The 19,432-nt window shown below is 35.0% G+C and overlaps 1 protein-coding gene across 1 annotated transcript in view; it reads right to left on the reverse strand.

The window, feature by feature from the left end:
* Positions 1–19,432, reverse strand: part of DYNC1I2 (dynein cytoplasmic 1 intermediate chain 2) — a gene marked incomplete at its 3' end in the record, with an annotated part of 65,161 nt that overhangs the window by 25,029 nt on the left and 20,700 nt on the right. Inside the window, exons 6-8 of the mRNA XM_080690172.1 lie at positions 14,599–14,658; positions 12,177–12,292; positions 144–239 (exon numbers count right to left, since the gene is read on the reverse strand). Coding sequence (XP_080546298.1) covers positions 144–239; positions 12,177–12,292; positions 14,599–14,658 — 272 coding nt within the window. The remainder of the gene's footprint in view (positions 1–143; positions 240–12,176; positions 12,293–14,598; positions 14,659–19,432) is intronic.

Consider the following 19,432-nt stretch of genomic DNA (forward strand, 5'->3'; position numbering starts at 1 on the left):
GACCCGTTTCAAAATAAAGAATAAAAAACAGGGCTGGGGGTATTGCTCAGAGGTAGAATGCCCCTGAGTTCCATCCCCAGTACTGGAAAAAAAAAATCATAAGAGGAATCAACACAAAATTTTAAAATTAGTCTTTACAATACCTTTATTATCATTTTCTTCATCTTTTTTTAAAGTTTTCTCTTCTTCAGGTTCAATAGGTGGCTTAGGAGTCACTACATCATCTTCTTCCTCTTCATCTGAAAAAACAAAAATTATTTTTATGAAAATAGCTGACAACTTATGAGGTATATTTCAGAAGGTATTACAATTCCCTAGAAAAAGTAAACCACTATGCTGGAAAAGAACAAGGATAAATGAATTTATCAACACAATATTAAAGAAAAAATTAGGTGGAGCATCTTAGTTTTCATAAATACCTATGTGGCACCTCATCAACAGTCATGCTAAATTCTGTAGCTATGTAAGCGGAAATAAGACATAAGCAAGTAGGATGAATTCCTCAAGAAGTCTCTAAAAGCTTGCAAGCATTTATCATTCCAGACAGAACAACATGCAACTCCTGCATAGTTTTATATAGCATGCTGACACATTAATGCTGTAGAATGAAGAAAATCAAATGTCTCAAATAGCCCACAGAGCCGACTGCTTACTTGTGATCTGAAACCATCAGTGTCTAATGGGTCTTCGTATGGCATAAAGACGGCTTACATTAACTCTCAGGTTGCTATTTGAGAGGCAGATTTTAAGATAATAGCTATGAGACCACATTTTCTATTCTGTCATTTTAAATGCAAGTCTCATTATCTGTCGTCGTATGATGTGGCAATAAGCACTTAAAATAATGTTTGCTTTAATTTTAATAAAAATATATTGATATGCAATGTTTATAAGACTTCAAATTACCAAATCTCTTATACTCTCAAACCAAGAAGTAACTTAAAAAATCATTTACTTAAAAATGTTATAGGACATATAACCTTGCCTAGCTTGTCTTTTGCTATAAACTCAGGTTTTTATGAGGAAAATGATTATTTTTATTGCGTAAGCACGTGTTATTTGTCTATAAGGTAATGGCAGCAGGCATCTGCAGCAAAAAGTCTCTCAAGTAACGAGAGCCTATTCACTAGGGGACTTTACTTGTTATAGTCTTTTTCTTGACCCATGTACAAAATTATCTAAAACACACATACATAGGATATACACAAAAGAATGGTCAAGGATGAGAACCAGCTGCTAAGCCATGGTCCCAGCAGCTAGGCCAGCTGACTAGATAGCAACAACCAGATGGCACTGCTGGGATTGTGTCTTTCTGCTGCAAGGTGGCAATGGGATGGCATAGCACTCTTCCGCTCCACTGCTTCCAATCCTGTGTCTCTCCCCAATGGTGAGCCTGTGCAATTACCCGCACTCCAGGGGGCCTACAGACAAGCCTCTGCCCTGCAAACAAATGCAGCTTGTAGGCCACACCAGCTGCCAAACCACACACATAGTGTTGGGTTTAGAGCTATGAAAATCTTCCTAACGCTATAGTATAAGCAACAAAAATATAACTGTACCTGTGGAAAGAAAGCTTCAAACGACACCGTATAATGCACGATGATACAACCTCCAACTTAATCAAAATGATAATGACGTGTGCCAATCCTGCATTACTTGAAATTGAGCGATTTTTACGTTCTGACAAGTTTACAGAACTAGGATAAATGGCACGAGTGATTTCAATATATGCTCATACTTTTGAACCAAATGGTGAAGGTTAAAATTTTTCCTTTCAAGGGCCTCAATCAGCCACAAAGGAAAACAGTAATCACTGTCTTTTCAGCCAGCCCAACCGCATTTGTCAGCCCTTTCTCCGTCAATGCAGCCAGAGCAATCAACCTGCCAAACATTCAGAATGGAAAAACAATCTGAAAATACAGGGTATAATGCACCTGCCAGTGAAAATGGCCATTTCAAGAAAAGCTAGTGATCTCAGTGACCCTGCTGAGGAGGCGGTGGTGCAAAGGGGAAAGAACACGTAAAAGAATTCTTCGTGATCGCCACTCTCTTGCACATTGACACTTCCTTACAAAGCATGCCAATTACAGCTTTTGTGCTACTTAAAAAAATGAAAGCTTTTTTGGGCAAAATAATCACATAGAGAAACAGAAAGACACTACTCCTTTTTAGATGAATTCTTATATATGATGGATTATTAATCTGAAAGCAGTATAACTGGTGGCAATTCTATACTGCTCAAACAGGATAAAATTCTGCCATAATGTCATCTGTAGGTATAATGTAATAGAGTAATTTAATTACATAAAAAGCTGACTTTTAGAATAAAAGGCCATTTGCTTAAATTAAAAATTTAGTTTGAAAAAAATATACATTCTATATACATTTTTTCCTAATACCATCAACTTTCCTAATCAATTTTGTTAACCAGTAGGATGAACTACATATGACTCTTAAAATAAAGGCTGGAGACTTCCAGTTGCCCTGGACAGGTCATTCTTGAGCACCGTGAATTATAAATTACAGCCTCTTACCCACATCTTATTCTCCTCCCTTAACTTTGTTGTATTATACGGCTTCTAAGTACCATTTCCAATGACAGGTGTCAAACTGCTGTCGTAAGGCATATGGTCACTACTTTACTGCTAAGTGACCTCATAATCTACATATTTAACAGAGAAAATCTCACTTATACTCTTTTAAAATTTAAAATGTAGATGAAGTATGTCAGTCAGTGATCTGTATCTGCCATGTGTATGTGTCCATATAAATTATTTTAGCTGTAGTTGAATGTCAACTACTTATTTATTTATTTTTTGCGGGTCTGGGGATGGAACCCAGGGGCATTTGACATCCAAGCTACACCCCCTGTCCTATTTTTTATTCTTTATTTTGAAACTGGGTTTCACTGAGTTGCAGAGGACCTTACTAAGTAGCTGAGGCTGTCCATGAACTGCGATCCTCTGGTCTCAGCCTCCCAAATGCTGGGATTACAAGCGTGCGCCACCACGCCCAGCTGAATGTCAACTACTTAAATACATGTTCTCAGAATTTTTCTTTAGAACCAATATACATATACTTCCCTTTCTATATAGATTTAAAACTAAAATTGGTACCTAAACCTAAGTTTCATAAAATGATTAAGTTATATAATTTTCCATAAACATAAAAACAAATTATATAATGCTTTTAAGACTGCAAAATGTTAATATCTGTCATAAAGTTATCTTAAGCAATTAGTTATATATATATATATATCAAATATTTAACAAAGGTTTAACATAAGAAATATTCCTCTGAACCAAGTATATTTTTCTTACTATAATTGAATACAAAAGCTACTAAAGGACAATTGATATGGCCTAAAATATATTATAATTCCAAAGATTTCCTAAGCTATACCCTATTACATGATAAGCTATAATATATTTTAAACTGGAAAAGACTGTAACAGAGCAGGAAGACTGAAAAATGGGACTGCCATGCCACATCAATTTACTGATGAATATTCATTATGATATGCTAAGTGGTTAACTCCATGCTTTCTCTGACAGGAAATCTAAGGTTACAAACTGAGCAGTAAAGATCGCAGAAAAGTAGCAGTTACTTTTGAAATGACAAATCTCTTGTCAGTGAATGCTAAAACTAGGCTTAATGAACCACTGGATTTTTACTCTGAGTTAACATCAAAATTGTGATGTATTTTGGTGAGATGGAAAGAAAGTTGTTCTATAAATTAAGCTGAACCTAGAAATAATACCAAGTGAAATTCCAGTTGTTGGAATAATCTGTTACAATGTGGTAAATTAATCAAAGTTAAATAATCTGTGAAATGGGTGTCTTTTGTTAAACTGAAAGAAGGAATCTTCAGGACAAGTTTTCTCACCTAAATACTATGCTTAAGGTAAGAATAAGCCAAAAAGTATAATTTGAGATATTTTAAAATATAACACATTTAAAAGTTAAATATGCAGCCAAGCATGATGGTACATGCTTGTAAAATCCCAGTACTTGGGAGGCTGAGACAGGAGGATCACAGCTTCACAGCCAGCCTTGGCTGCTTAGTGAGTTCCTCTGCAACTTGGTGAGAACCTGTTTCAAAATTAAGAATAACAAATAGGGCTGGGGATATGGTTTGGAGGTAGAATGGCCCTGGGTTTCATCTCCAGTTCCATACATACACAAAGTAAATAAATAAAAGTTAATATGCAAGATATTAAATTCTTACAAATGAATCTATCACTTCTGAATCTTGGTATGAAGTGAAAAACAAATTCCATCATCAGGGCATTGTTGTTTAGGAAATATATTTGCTAGCTATCAATTCATTATGTAGCCTTACTATAGTGACATATGCTTTTAAAATAATATCCTATAGCCACGCTTGGTGGTGCATGCTTGTAATCTCAGTACTTGGGAGGCTGAGACAGGAGGATTGCAGGTTCTAGGACAGCCTCAGCAAGTGGTGAGACTCTCATTGACCTAGTGAGACATTGTTTCAAAATAAGAATACAGGGTTGCCAGGCATGATGCCGCCAGCCTCACTGGCTTAAGAGACCCTGTTTCCAAATGAAATATAAAATAGGTCTAAAAGTGTAGCCCTGAAGTAGAAGGGTTCCATCCCAAGTACCACAAAAACAAACAAATAAGTAAATAAAAAAAAAGACTATAATAGGATTGGGGGTATAGTTTGGGTAGAATATCTTTGAGTTCAATCCCCAGAATCCCCCTCCAACACAAGATAATATCCTATGAACAATAATTAACTTACAAAATAGTCTGATTATTTGATTATTCATGGCACAAAGGAATTTGCTAATGAGTTCTACAAATCAGGAACTTTTTTGCTTATAAAAATGATTAAAAACCTCAACTTGAAAAATTCAACTTATAAATAACTTCACAAACATCTAAGAACATGAGGAAAATCAATCATTATTAAAAATATCGGTAAGAGGAATGATTTTCCTTTAATATTTTCAAAATAATCTTTCTTCTGAATGAACATAATTTTCAATCATTCCATATCAATCCATTTGTCCATAATTTCGTTTTCTTATACAATACAATCAAATGTATATTTTGCATAATTAATACACTTCATTGAAACACAGCTTTAATCCATCTATGAAATTTTTTTTTTTTTTTTTTTTTTTGGTGGTACTGGGGTTCCTGGAAGCCCTTCTACCTCTGGGCTACACTCCCAGACCTATTTTTACATTTTCATTTTGGAAACAGGGTCTCCTAAGCCAGCGCGATCCTCCTGTCTCCGCCTCCCAAGCGCGGGGATTACAAGCGTGCGCCACCACGCCTGGCTGAAATGTTTTTTTAAAACATATCTTATGTGCTGGACATGGTGGTGCCCGCTTGTAATCCCCGTGCTTGGGAGGCGGAGACAGGAGGATTGCCCAGATTCGAAGCCAGCTGCGCTGGTTTAAGAGACCCTGTTTCCAAATAAAAATATAAAATAGGTCTGGGAGTATAGCCCTGAGGTGGAAGGGCTTCCAGGAACCCCAGTACCACTAAAAAATAAAATAAAATATATCTTATATCTAGAGTAAGAAATAAGGTAATGTTTAATTTCCTTAATAATTCTGGCTGGGTGTGGTGCACACTTGTAATCCTAGAGGCTGAAACAAGAGGATTATAGGTTTGTAGCCAGCCTCACCTATGTAGTGAGGCCTTTCACAACTTAGTGAGACCCTGTTTAAAAAAAAAAATAGAATGCCCCTGTGTTCAATCACCAGCGTGGAGGGGGGGAATCTTTACAAGGGAAAATATATAGCTAAGTTTTTACTCAGAAAGTATTTTGAATATAGATATAATGCTAATTTAAAAAATTAGAAAGGAATAATAGTTTATACCATTATTTAAACATATATGTCTCTTTTTATAGCTTTTATTATTATTTATTTACTTTTTTTTCAGGTCTGGGGATGGAATCGAGGGGCATTCAACCTCTAAGCTACACCCCTGCCCTATTTTTTATTCTTAATTTTGAAACAGGGTCTCACTAAGTTGCAGAGGGCCTCACTAAGTAGCTGAGGCTGTCCATAAACCGCAATTCTCCAGTCTCAGTCTCCTGAATGCTGGGATTACAAGTGTGCACCACCACTCCTGGCATATATAGCCTTTTATTTTATTTTATTTTTGTGGTACTGGGATGGAACCCAGGGGATTTTCTATCTCCAGGCTATACTCGCAGACCTATTTTATACTTTATTTGGAAATAGGGTCTCACTAAGTTGCTGAGAGCCTCACTCAGTAGCTGAGGCTGGCTTTGAACCTGTGCGATCCTCTTGTCTCAGCCTCCCAAGCGCGGGGATTACAAGCATGCGCCACCACGCTCGGCCTATATAGCCTTTTAAGATAAAAATTTAGGCTTTATTTTGGCAGTATCGGCATCACTGACATAGATTCTATTATTTGTGATCTCATCAAATATCATTTTTCTGACACCATAGTTTCAGAAATCCTTAATAAGGTCTTTTGATCCAAGACTATGAATAGATGCTAAATTTTGCTGTCTTTATATTATCACAGGTTGAGGGTTAAATATGTTAAGTATATTATTTATTTTTAAAAAATTAAAATTCCTTTTAGGTAAGAGCAATACTATTATTAACCACAAGGCCTAAAAATCTGGTATGCTTGGAAAGTGTAGATTCCAGGTGTTAAGATCATCTAATAAAAGATCAAGAGTTATTTATATAGTATTTTTTATATATTATAAATGCTAACTAGCAGATAATGAGGAAAAATATCTGGTCACCAAACCACAATGAACAATAATTATAAACCACCTTACAGATCAGAGAGTAGGATGGAATAAGGAAAATGGCACTTTGCTGAAAATGAAGCCTCGGGTTCTGGTTGTAGCCCTGATATTTTCTCTCACTTTGGACTTAGGTTCATCAATTAACTTCCCAGGGCTTCGGTTTCCACAGGAGTAAATAAACTGAACAAGATTAACCTTTAGGATTTCTTTCACCTTTAAACCCCCCCCCCCCAATTAGCTATGGTGGCACACACCAGTAATCCCAGTACTTGGGAGGCTGATACAGGAGGATTGAAGGTTGGAGGATAGCCTCAGCAATTTAGCAAGATCCTCAGAAACTTAGCAAGACCCTGCTTGAAAGTAAAAAGTGAAAGACTTGGGGTATAACCTGGAGGTAGAATACCCTTGGGCTCAATCCCCAGTACTGGAAAAAAATCATTTTTTCCTAAAAATAACAACAAAAATCCATACTGAAGTAGATAAGAAAAGAAAAAAACAGCCATTTTCTAAAGAGTTAAAACTTCCTAAAGGGAAGAAAGTAACTTCCAGGAGTATATTTGTGGGCACCACTCTTGCCAGAAGCTGTTTACCTGTGGAGAAGGAAATTGACTGAGGTCACATGGTCCTAGCCAATTTCATTCACAGTAGGTGCTTTAAGACAGCAAAGCACCTCAGTTCAGAAACTGTACTACCAACTTTAGAGTAAACTTGAAAGCAAGAAGATGGCTAGAAGGGGGAAAAAGAATAACAAGGCAGAATGAAAACTGACTTAAAAGAATAGGTTTGGCCATTTAAGAAGATAGGTAAGAGCTAAGACCAATTTCCACTTTCAATTTGGTAACTCACTACTTCTGCACTGATTATCCTGCCTACCTAAATTCACTATCTGTTATATTTCAATTGTGATGTCTTAAACCTTTCTCAATTTATTACAGAATTAATTTAAAAAAAATGTTGAGGCACTGGGGACCAAACTCAGCACTTCATGAAAAGAAAGGGGGTTCAGTCCCACCCATCTTTTCTATAAAATAAGTCTAGTTAGCACTAGTGAAGATCAAAACTGCCTAATCATTATTCCGAGACTATCACTAAAAATATTTTCTTGCCATAGATACACTAATAAATTAGCTAACCAAATTTAGTGTGTCCTGGTCAACATTTTTTGGAGGTAGGGGGACACTGGGGATTGAACCTAAGGCCATTCTACCTCTGGACTACACTTCCAGCCCTTTTAAAAATTATTTTCTATTTTGAAGCAAGATCTCACTAAGTTGCTAAGAGTCTAAGTTTATTGAGGCTAGTCTCAAACTTGGCAATCTTCCTGTCTTAGCCTTCCAAGGACTGGGATTACAGGTATACACCACCAAGCCCAGTGCAAACATTTTAAAAAAATGAAATAAAGAAGGGAAGGGAGGGTATTGTTTCGTAAAACTTTTGCTTCAGTTATACATCTGTATGTAGCTGTACGTACTGGATTATAATATAACTTGAACTCCTTATTGTAGTTTATTATCATAAAGGTATGAAAGTCAGTGTTTCATGGCAGCATGAAGAGAAAGAACAGCTTAGAATCAGTGAGACTTGGTTTAGAATCACAGCCACCAGTAAGTGAGCACTGATAAATTACCTCTTTCCATTTCAGCTTCTTTGTGTGTTAGGTATCCAACTTAACTTTCAGATTTTGGTGAGAGAATTAGGGATAAGATGTTTCACACTATGTCTGATATGAAGTGAGTACTCTGCTGATAAAAATTTTCATTTTAAACATGAAGTTAGGAATACAGTTACAAATAGCTCAAATAATATATTTAAGGAATGCTGATAAATTCAGCTTTGTTCTTCATATTCAGAGGGAAAGAGAACACCAAATAACAGTGCCTGTTACTATCTATGTAATGATATATGCATGGAATTCAAGAAAGCTATAAAGGAGAATATGCTGGACATGGCGGCGCACACTTGCAATCCCAGTACTTGGGAGGTGAGACAGGAGGATCGCACAGGCTCAAAGCCAGCCTCAGCTACTGAGTGAGGCTCTCAGCAACTTAGTGAGACCCTGTTTCCAAATAAAATAGAAAACAGGTCTGGGAGGGTAACCCAGAGATAGAAGGCCCCTGGGTTCCACGCTCAGTACCACAAAAAATAAATAAATAAAAAGGAGACTATAAAAAATAGGGTAGGGGGTGTAGCTCGGAGGTTGAATGCCCCTGGGTTCTGTCCCCAGATCTGAAAAAATAAAAAATAAAAAAAAGAGACTATATAATGACTTCATTTCTGGACCTAAGAGCAACTGATGATTAGGATAGTCATAGTAAACCCAAGAACTGAGACTAATTATATTTTCTTATCCAAATGTCATCAATAATTATAGCACTGACACTTGAAAACAACCTATTTTTCTAGTAGCTGCTTCCAAAGTAAAAACATGAAAATTAATATCCCAAGTAGGCAAAATCTTTCTCTTGAGCAGGTAATAGCAATTAATTCTTTTGCCAAATATTTACTGAGTACTTACTACATCCCAGACACGGCTGAAGCCAGACATTACAGAAGCAACTATGCTCCTGGGGAATTTGGCAAGGAGCTGAGGTATGATGGTGCTAAAAAGCTTTGCTTTGATAATTTCAAACTGAAAAGAATACAGTTTATCTTATGCTTATGGTCCATCATTATCTGACAAATTATGATCTTTTTTTACTTATTTGCAAATTAAAATGAAAAAAAATAATTTTTGAAAAATTATAGTCTTGGAATACTCTCTTTTGGGGACCCCCTCCCTCCTTGTGTGTGGGGGAGATATTTTTGTCTTCTATCTTTCTTTGGCTTAAAAATAAATTTTTATATTTCTATTAAGAAAAGAAAGATATCAGCCAGGCGTGGTGGTGCGCGCTTGTAATCCCACGCTTGGGGGGCGGAGACAGGAGGATCGCGCAGGTTCAAAGCCAGCCGTGCTGGCTTAAGAGACCCTGTTTCCAAATAAAAATATAAAATAGGTCTGGGAGTGTTGCCCGGAGGTAGAAGGGCTTCCAGGAACCCCAGTACCACCAAAATAAAAAAAAAAAAAAAAAAAAAAAAAAAAAAAAGAAAAGAAAGATATCAGTTCTATATTATGACAGCAATAAGTTCAAATTAATTCAAGGGCAATAAATTACATGTTTGTATTTTAAAATTTAAGCATCTCAAAATTAGCAATTAAAATGCAAATTTCAAGTAGGACATAAAGTTTCATGTATATGTACACACTCAGACTTATTTATAAAAATGGAATATATTTATTGGACAAAAATATTAATAATGTGTATTTTCTCTTTATGTGCTATCTGTACTTTCTAAATTCTCTGATGTACTACTATAGTAATTAGAAAAAAAAAAGTTTTCCTTAAACTGAATATAATTATAGCTATAACAGGTATTATAGAAAATATCCTTAGAATGTTTAACATTTCAATCATTCAATATGAATTTCCTAAGTACAATGGCATAACTAAAACTACAATTTCCAAATTTTCAGATGAAGAAAAAAAATGCTAGTCCTGCAATTCTCCTGTCTTATCCTCCCAAGTACAATTAGAAAAGTCTTCACTGGCAATAGTTAGAGATTTCAAAGATGCCCCCACCCACACACACCTTTTGCTTACCTGTATTTTCTTGGTTTCTGCAATGAATATTAATTTATCTAACATTCTAAAGACAAATTTAGCTGGGCATGGTGACACAAGTACTTAGGAGGCTAAGAGAAGAGGATCACAGCAGGTTCAAGGCCAGCTTCAGCAACCTAGTGAGACCCTGTTTCAAAACAAAAAATAAAAAAGGCCTGAGGGTAGAGCACAGAGGTAGAATGACCCTGGGCTCAATCCCCAGTACCACAAACAAACAAAGATAAATTGAAAGATTATATAAAGCTTCTGGACTTGATTTCTTATAATCAAATAGAAAAAGTCCCAGACATGGTGGCACATGCCTGTAATCCCAGTACTTGGGAGGCTCAAACAGAAGAAGCACAAGTTCAAAATCAGCCTCAGCAATTTAGCGAGGCTCTCAACAACTTAGTGAGATCTTGTTTCAAATGAAAAAATAAAGTAAGGCTGGGATGTAGTTCAGAGGTAGAATGTCCCAGACTTCAACACCCAACACCACACACACAAAAAAACCAAATTTTCTCTGAAATTGAAAGAATAAGTTATTATGTATCCACAATTTCAAAACTGTCACCAACTCTAAAATCTGTAAGTCATTTGGTGGTAAACTTTCTGAGATGATGAGAGGTAAATCTATTTCTAATCATTATTTATCTTATTAATATCAATATAGTGTGTGTTTGTGCATATTTTGTGTGTGTGTGTGTGTGTGTGTGTGTGTGTGTGTGTGTGTGTGTGTGAGAGATACTGGGTATTGAACCCAGGGGCATTCTATCACTGAGCTACATCCCCAGCCCTTTTTTTTATTATGAAACATTATCACATGCTGGCCTGAAACTTGCAATCTTCCTGTCTCAGCCTCTCAAGTACTGGTATTACAGGCATGGGCCATGTGCCCAGTGTTATGTTCATATCTTTTTGCTACCAAAATATTAACGCCCAAGATGCTTGCTAGAGTGTTAATATACAGTACATATACTTTACTGCTTTTCTAACACATAGATGGTCCCAAAGGTTTCAGATAAAAGATTGTAGACTTATATTAGAGATTTCATATAAACCTCTTTTATGTAAGACATGAGTGAATTAACCTCATTGGTAAACACCAAAACCAAAAAAAACCCTATCAAATTACTTCATGCTGGAATTATTATTTAATGACACTTAAAATATTAGTTCTCAACTTAAAAATGGCTCTTTCTGGCTTATGAACCAAAGAACTCCATATTCAACACAATGTGCATAGTTCTTTGAATTACACACAGATTCAAGTCTACTAAATAACCAATACAGCAGAGTCCTTAGATCACAAAAGAGGAAGCTTAAGAATGCAGTCTAGATTTGTTAATTAGTATGAATAATGAAGAGAGCCTATCAGAATACATTATGCTATACAGAAAATAATTTACATGACTCCCTTTACTTGAGACACAATGTCTTCTGGTGAAGAAGTATATTCAGCAACAGTAATAGAGCATTCTTAAGCTTTTCTGCTGTTAAGTACATACAAAACCAAATGAAGACTTACTTAAATTAATGTCAAACAGAAACTATATATACAGCTTATATTGTTAGCTTCTACATGAAAAAGTTTTAAAATTCTAAAAAATAAAGTATAAATACAAAAACCATATAGCATTAATTTTGTTTCCTGAACAAAATATGCCCAAAATTAAACAAACAAGAAAGAAAAAATCCCAAATAATCTACTTAATGACAATCATATTGAGTCTTAATGCAATCATATTAAGGATAGTCACCTTCTTTGGGTTGAGCCATAACTGGAGTCTGAGTTTCCTTGGTATATGTGACGATTTCTCGAGGAGGAAAGTCAACTTGCGTAATTTTGGCCATTCCAAGTTTAATAGGTCCTCTTCTAAATTAAGTGAATACAAATGTTCTTAAATAAAACAAGTAATAACTTTACCTAAATCAAAACCATGTTATTTTTGAAAATGAAGAATTAAACATTAAACATTCATGTATGTAGCATTTTAATTTAAACCAGTTTTGTTTGTTTACAGTTTTTACAGTACTAGGGATGGAACCCAGGGCCATGCTACCTCCAAGCTACACCCCCAGCCTTATTTTTTATTCTTTATTTGAAACCAGGTCTCACTGAGTTGCAAAAGGCCTCACTAAGTAGCTGAGGCTGTCCACAAACTGCGATCCTCTTGTCTCAGCCTCCCAAATGCTGGGATTACAAGCATGCGCCACCATGCCCAGCTTAAACCAGTTTTATTCAAGAAATGTAAGATGAATAATCAATTGGCTTTAACAAAAGCATTAGTAGATAACAAAAATAGATATATCTGACTCATTTGATTTTTTTTCACTCTAAAAAGGCAAATAATATTATTTTGTAGATCAACTGTGTGGGTAATAAGAGTAAGAGGACAGGAATTTCAGAGTAGACTGCTGAATAAGCTTAATTTTAAGAACTGCTTATAGAAGGAATATGATTCTGGACTTTTTTTTTTGAAGAGTCAGAAACACAGATCTCACTTTAGACCACTTTAGTTTCACACACCATTTGGAAATTTTGGCTTTGAGACTATAAAATGGGTTTCTATTGAAGGCCTTTTTATACTTCTTAAAAATTTTAAATCTCTAATCCCTACCTGGTCAATACTGCCCTTGATTCATAGCGGACAAACTAAAATCTAGACATTTTACACTTAGACTAAAGAAACATATTTTTTGAATATAACAAAACTACTAAAGTAATATATTTTTGGTAAGTGGAGGAAATACGCCATTTTTTTTCACATAGAGTGAATTGCAACAGAATAAAATGGACCAAAGAAAACTCTCTTATTAGCTATATGGGGATTTTAACTAGGTATTTAAAGCTGCCAAAGAAGTTCTCAATTATGAAGCTATCGTAAATAGATATACAGCAAAGACACTGCTACAACTTCCAAAATATTAAGTAGAGTACTTGAAATATATATGTCACTGGCAATATAATGTTGCAAAATATAAACATTTTTCAATTTTATTTAATAAATAAACAAAAATTATGTATTAAAGAATAAAATAAAATTAGTACATTTAAAAAATTAATTTGTTCTAAAGTCTACAACATATGGGCCATAAGAAGTTTTTAATGTGTTTTCTACTTTAGAAATATCTTAGCCTCCTTTTTTAAAAAAAAAACATATTTAAAGAATTAAACAAGAAAATTAAAGTATATTTGAAGTAATCAAGAATATTCTAAGAACAAAATTTTTAATAAGAACTTTATATTCTGATTTTTAACATGCAAACTTCACAAATAGAAAATCACTCATATATCTGGGAATAAAGTCAAGCCAACAGTATTAAGAGCAAGTTACTAACTGAAATGTATATACAGTCTAATAGTCAAAAGCCATAACATTAAACAAAGTGTTCTAGAATTTTATAGAAAGAGGAGGGCAAGAAGGTAATACCTCACTTATCCAAAAGCCACTTTTACTGAAAATAAAGAAGTAATGGGAGGGGGAGGAGGAGAAGCCTGAGGGCACCCAATAGAAAGGCTTCTGGTTAATGTGAAAGAAGCTCACATGTTCTTCTTTTTTTTTTTAATATGCCTAATTCCAGATTTATTTACTTTTGCTGTAGATACAGTCCCAAATGTATGGTCACAAGTTTTAGAAACTGAAAGTTATCAGGAAAAAAGAGCTATCCAAGTCAGGGACAAAATAATAGCAGCACAAAACATAATTTGTATGGAGCCTAGGATAAATAAATGAGTGACTCAATAAATAACAGCAACCTGAGGCTATAGTGTAAAAACCAACATTTATGTTTATCTCAAAACTTTAGATTTTATCAGTGAATTTTAACATAGGAAAAATTAGTCAATACTCATATTATGTAACCCAGAAAAGGTTCAAGTATATATAGAATATGTATCAGAAAAAGTATGTGAAGTTTTTTTTAGTACATCTTAGAAAAATTTACATAAAATATAGAAATAATACAAGGAATCTACACATAAACAGGTAGACTTAAATAAAATCACCTACACAGGATATTTCTTATATTAACCATACAGGATAAATGAGGTGTCACACAAAGCAAAAAAAACTCTTATTTTTACTATATACTACAATATTAAGCAAAATAAAATCAGGACAGTTTCACAAAGAATCAAATTAATTATAAAATAGGGAAGGTAATAAATCTATTCAATACCCCAAATCGGAATCTGAGTGAAGTTGAAGAACTGATGGATCTGTATCCCAATGCAGCGTCCTAAATGGTTGTAGGACAACCATGAAGCATTAGTAAAAAAGGCCATAAGTTAGTCAAGCAAGTACATTCTATGAATAGCTAAAGCTAAAGTACTGTTCACAATTAAAAACCACATGTTCTGGTTAGTACAAAAAAAATGTTAGGTATCACTCAACACTCGAGAGCATGCAATAAGCACAATATGGGTAAAGATGAAAGTATATAACCTAGAATAGCTACAAGTATTTTCAGATTATGGGAAACTAGATTGCATAACAATGGACAAGAACAGCTGAAGAAGACAACTCAAATTATTTATGGATGATAACAAGCTAGGCTATAAAATAGTTAAAACATTGAGATTCCTAATGGAAACAATAGTGAAAGCATCTTACTTAACATATTCTAATCTTGCCCAAAGCATTAAATGTGTGCAGGAAATTGTCATATTGGTAAAGGAAATGAGTCAACACATAACCCTTTCGGTAAGAAAACCAAAGACTATCCCACTGGGATATAAAATAGCTAGAGTTTCCAAAATGTGACCCTGCTGTAATTTATGGGTTAAGCACTGCCTTGGGCTTACATGTCATCTGCTTTAGAAAACAACTAAAGACTTCTGTCTCTAGGGAAAAAAAATAGATTTTTCCCTGAAGAAATATTTAATGTCCTAACTCTTGGAGAGTATCAATCCTAATTAAATATTTGTGATGTTTTAGGAAAGCTTACTGGGTATCTTATCCAGAGTCATTTTCACTTAAGCTAAATCTAGTCATTATTAGAACAAAAGGTACTTTATCATATTGGCATTCTTGTAGGTTAGCAAGCTATACGATGCTCAGAGCTCCTAAAAAAGAAAGTTAAGGACAGCACTACATTTAGTACTACCATTCTTGTCAAATATATTTGTTTCTTGCTTATGTAAGTTATAATGCAGAACTAGTTTTAGTTGCTATAATGTTAATACATCAAATGATTTTCCTACTTTATCTGCCTGTATAACTTATCAATAAAAAACAAACAGATGAAATAAATGAAGTAGAGAAATCGTTCATTTAAAAAATATAAAGACCTTAGATTTTTAACAGGGTTGTGTGTATGCAATGAAAAAAAGAAGCTACAGTGAAGACCTACTTTGTACTGTGCAATGAACAGCAACAAACTTGGGCTTTGTTAAACCCAAAGGGATGCTGTGAGATGCTCTCTAAGGAATGTTCTGTCAACAGCCTTTACATTATACAAGAGCTCTAGCTGGTATGAGGAACATAAAGCTCCTGTTGAGGGTGTCATTTCAGTCTAAAATAAAGTAAAACTTTACTCACAATAAAGCTAGTACTAAAAATGCATTGCATAACACACAGGATATACTTATTTAATGAATTTTTAGACAACTAAAGTATAAATTCAATAAAATTAGTCTTAGAAATAAACATCAAAAATGAAGAAAGAAACAAGCACAGATTACCCATTTGAATGACTGCTGCCTAAATTTCAGAGCTAACAGAAGTGACTGAGAAAGTGAATGAGAAACTTAATAAAATGCAATTTCCTAATCTGCAAAGTTAGAGAAATCTTTTTTTTTTTTCTTTTTGTATTGGGGATTGAGCCAAGGGGCATCCTACCTCTGAGCTATAACTTATTTTATATTTTATTTTGAAACAGGATCTCACTAAGTTGCAGAGAGCCTCATTAAACTGCTAAGGCTGGCTGTGAACCCGCAGTGTTATCTTGTCTCAGCCTCCCAAGTACTGGGATTACAGGTGTACAATACCTTGTCTAGTGGGAATCTCTCGGCCTTTATACTTGTGTTTGCAAATTGCCACCAGGCCCAACAGAAATTCTTGACATTTAGAAATGTTTAGACATGCTTAGATATCATATTTTGTAATGTCTAATTTATCTGCTCTTTGAGTATGCTAATCTGAGAGCATCTTGGACAACTAGTCAAGTTGAGTGTACAGATGCCTATGTGTTACACATCTTCATGCATTTCCCTGTGATATTTCCTCTCACTGTCTTTATCCTTATAGTATCATCATTCTTGTTCAATATGAATTCATTGTTTCATTTTCAGACATGAAGTTTTTTTTTGGTTGTTGTTGTTTTTTTTTTTTTTTTTTTGCAGCACTGGGGGTGGAACCCTGGGGCTCTCTACCTCGGGGCTATACTCCCAGACCTATTTTATACTTTATTTGGGAACAGGGTCTCATTAAATTGCTGAGAGCCTCACTAAGTAGTTGAGGCTGGCTTTGAACTTTTGTGATCCTATCTCAGCCTCCCAAGTACTGGGATTACAAACGTGTGCCACCACGCCTGGCCTGAGTATTGTTTTTTAAATGCCAAGTATTTAGAAATACATTCGTTCACTACCTACAATATTAATCATCTCTCCATTATGGAATCTGAACATAATTTAGTAGACTCCATAGTTTTAGGGGATTTTTTTGTGGGGTTTTTTTGGATATTTTTTTTTTTTTTTTTTGGTGGTACTGGGGGTGAAACCCAGAGGCTTTCTACCTCTGGGCTATACTCCCAAATCTATTTTAGATTTTATTTGGGAACAGGGTCTCACCAAGTTGCTAAGAGCTTCACTAAGTAGTTAAGGTTGTCTTTTTTGTTTTTTTGTTTTTTGTTGGTACTGGGGTTCCTGGAAGCCCTTCTACCTCCGGGCTACACTCCCATGGGCTACACTCCCAGACCTATTTTTTAACTTTATGTGGAAACAGGGTCTCTTAAGCCAGCGAGGCTGGCTCTGAACCAGCGTGATCCTCCTGTCTCTGCCTCCCAAGCGCAGGGATTACAAGCGTGCGCCACCACGCCCGGCTTGTTGTCTTTGAACCTGTGTGATCCTCCTTGTTTTAGCCTCCCAAGTGCGGGGATTACAAGCGTGTGCCACCACACCTGGCCAACTCCATAGTTGTTTTTTTTCTGTTGCATATATGTAAATGAATATACTCAGCCCTCTTGAGAATTAATGTCTCAAAGTTAATGCTCTCAAAGGAGGACTATATGTATTAAGATTTAAAAGATATAAATCACCTTATTTAAAAAATATTTTTCCTATTACACTTAGAGAAAACTAATTTGTATTCATTCTCTAAAAATAACAAAAACCTCTAGAGATAACATGTCTCGTTTTACAATTTATCATAAAAATCTCTTTACATTAAACATAAGTTAGATACTATCCTTATAGCTCTGCAATAAAGTGAATGGTATCTTTAATGGTATAATCATGAGAATATTCCCAGTACTTGGGAGGCTGAGGCAGGAAGGCCACAGGTTCATGGCTAGCCTCAGTTACTTTGTGAGGCTCTCCGCAACTTAGTGAGACCCTGTTTCAAAAATAAAGAATAAAAAATAGGGGTGGGGGTGTAGCTTGGAGGCAGAATGCCCTTGAGTTCAACTCCCAGTACTGGAAATAAAAATCATGAGAATGTACATTCTACAAAAGCAAAGGCAGGAATATTTTACTTTCTGTGGTAATCTACACTATTTGATGCAATATTAGCAATTTGATGCATATCTATTCTACACACAAATATTTTTCTTACCAGTGTTTACTCTCTGTACCAATTTATAATATTCCAAAGGGTCTCTAGTAAACTCTAGGTTGTCCATAAAACTAAAGAGGACATGGCTTAATTCACATTAATTAAAAAAAAATTACATATTACTTTTAAAAGCAAATGTGCTGACAATACGTTGAAACAATCTACTTCTATTCAAAATCTGCAACAATGAGCTTATAATGTACATATAATAACCACATAAAATAATGTCTAATTTCAATAATTTTTAATTTTGGGAACCATTTTTTCTATGGTAATATTTGTTCTGGAAGAAAAGAAAAAGCACCTAACTTGAAAGTATCAGTTGCTTACTAGGTATTTAAAGTAACAAGTAGCATACTTGCTTGTTGCATAGTGCTCAAGACTGAACTTGTATGTGCTAGGCAGGCACTCTAGCGCTGAACTAAATCCCCAGCCTCTGAATATTGACGTATTTGTGTGAAAAATAAATTTAGTTCTAAAATGAATTTAGGTTAAATTATCTTCATAATATACAATATTTATAAGGTAATTATTTCTAGAAATAAAGTTTGATTTTTCATAAATCAAAGAGTTATGTTATTTACCTCCAAATCAGTATTGCTAGACTTGCAATTTTTGGAAGGCACATCTCAAATTCAAACTAGCAAGCTGTGTGTGCCTTTCAATGGTTAATGAGATGCTAATAATTCAAGAACTGGGTAATGTATTGACTTCATGAACCACCTAGTCCCCGTGCTTATTTTTCTTTCCCTCTCTTTTATATATTCACTATTTAAATCATAGGGGTTTCGACACAAAAAAATGTAAAACTTCTAAGTTTTATTTTATTAAAAAGGTGTGTTAGCTGAGCGTGGTGGTACATAGCTCGTAATCCCCGTACTTGGGAGGCTGAGACAGGAGGGTCACGGGTTCATAGATAGCCCCAGCCACTTAGTGAGGCCCTCTGCAACCTAGTGAGACCTGGTTTCAAAATAAAGAATAAAAAATAGGGGTGGGGGCATCTTGGAGGTAGAATGCCCCTGGGTTCCACCCCCTGTAACACACACACACACACACACACACACACACACACACACACACACACACACAGTGTGTTACGTGATTTTTCTGAAGAGGATATTTAACTTCCTAGCCAAAAAAGAGATTCAGAATCAGCAGCAGACTTTTATTACTTGTGTTTTCTCATTTTGGCTGCCATAAGAAGTCAGCTTGATACTGTTAAAGACTTGCAATTATCAGGT

The sequence above is a fragment of the Muscardinus avellanarius genome (assembly GCF_963383645.1).
Source record: "Muscardinus avellanarius genome assembly, chromosome: 2".
NCBI classification, from domain to species: Eukaryota; Metazoa; Chordata; class Mammalia; order Rodentia; family Gliridae; genus Muscardinus; species Muscardinus avellanarius.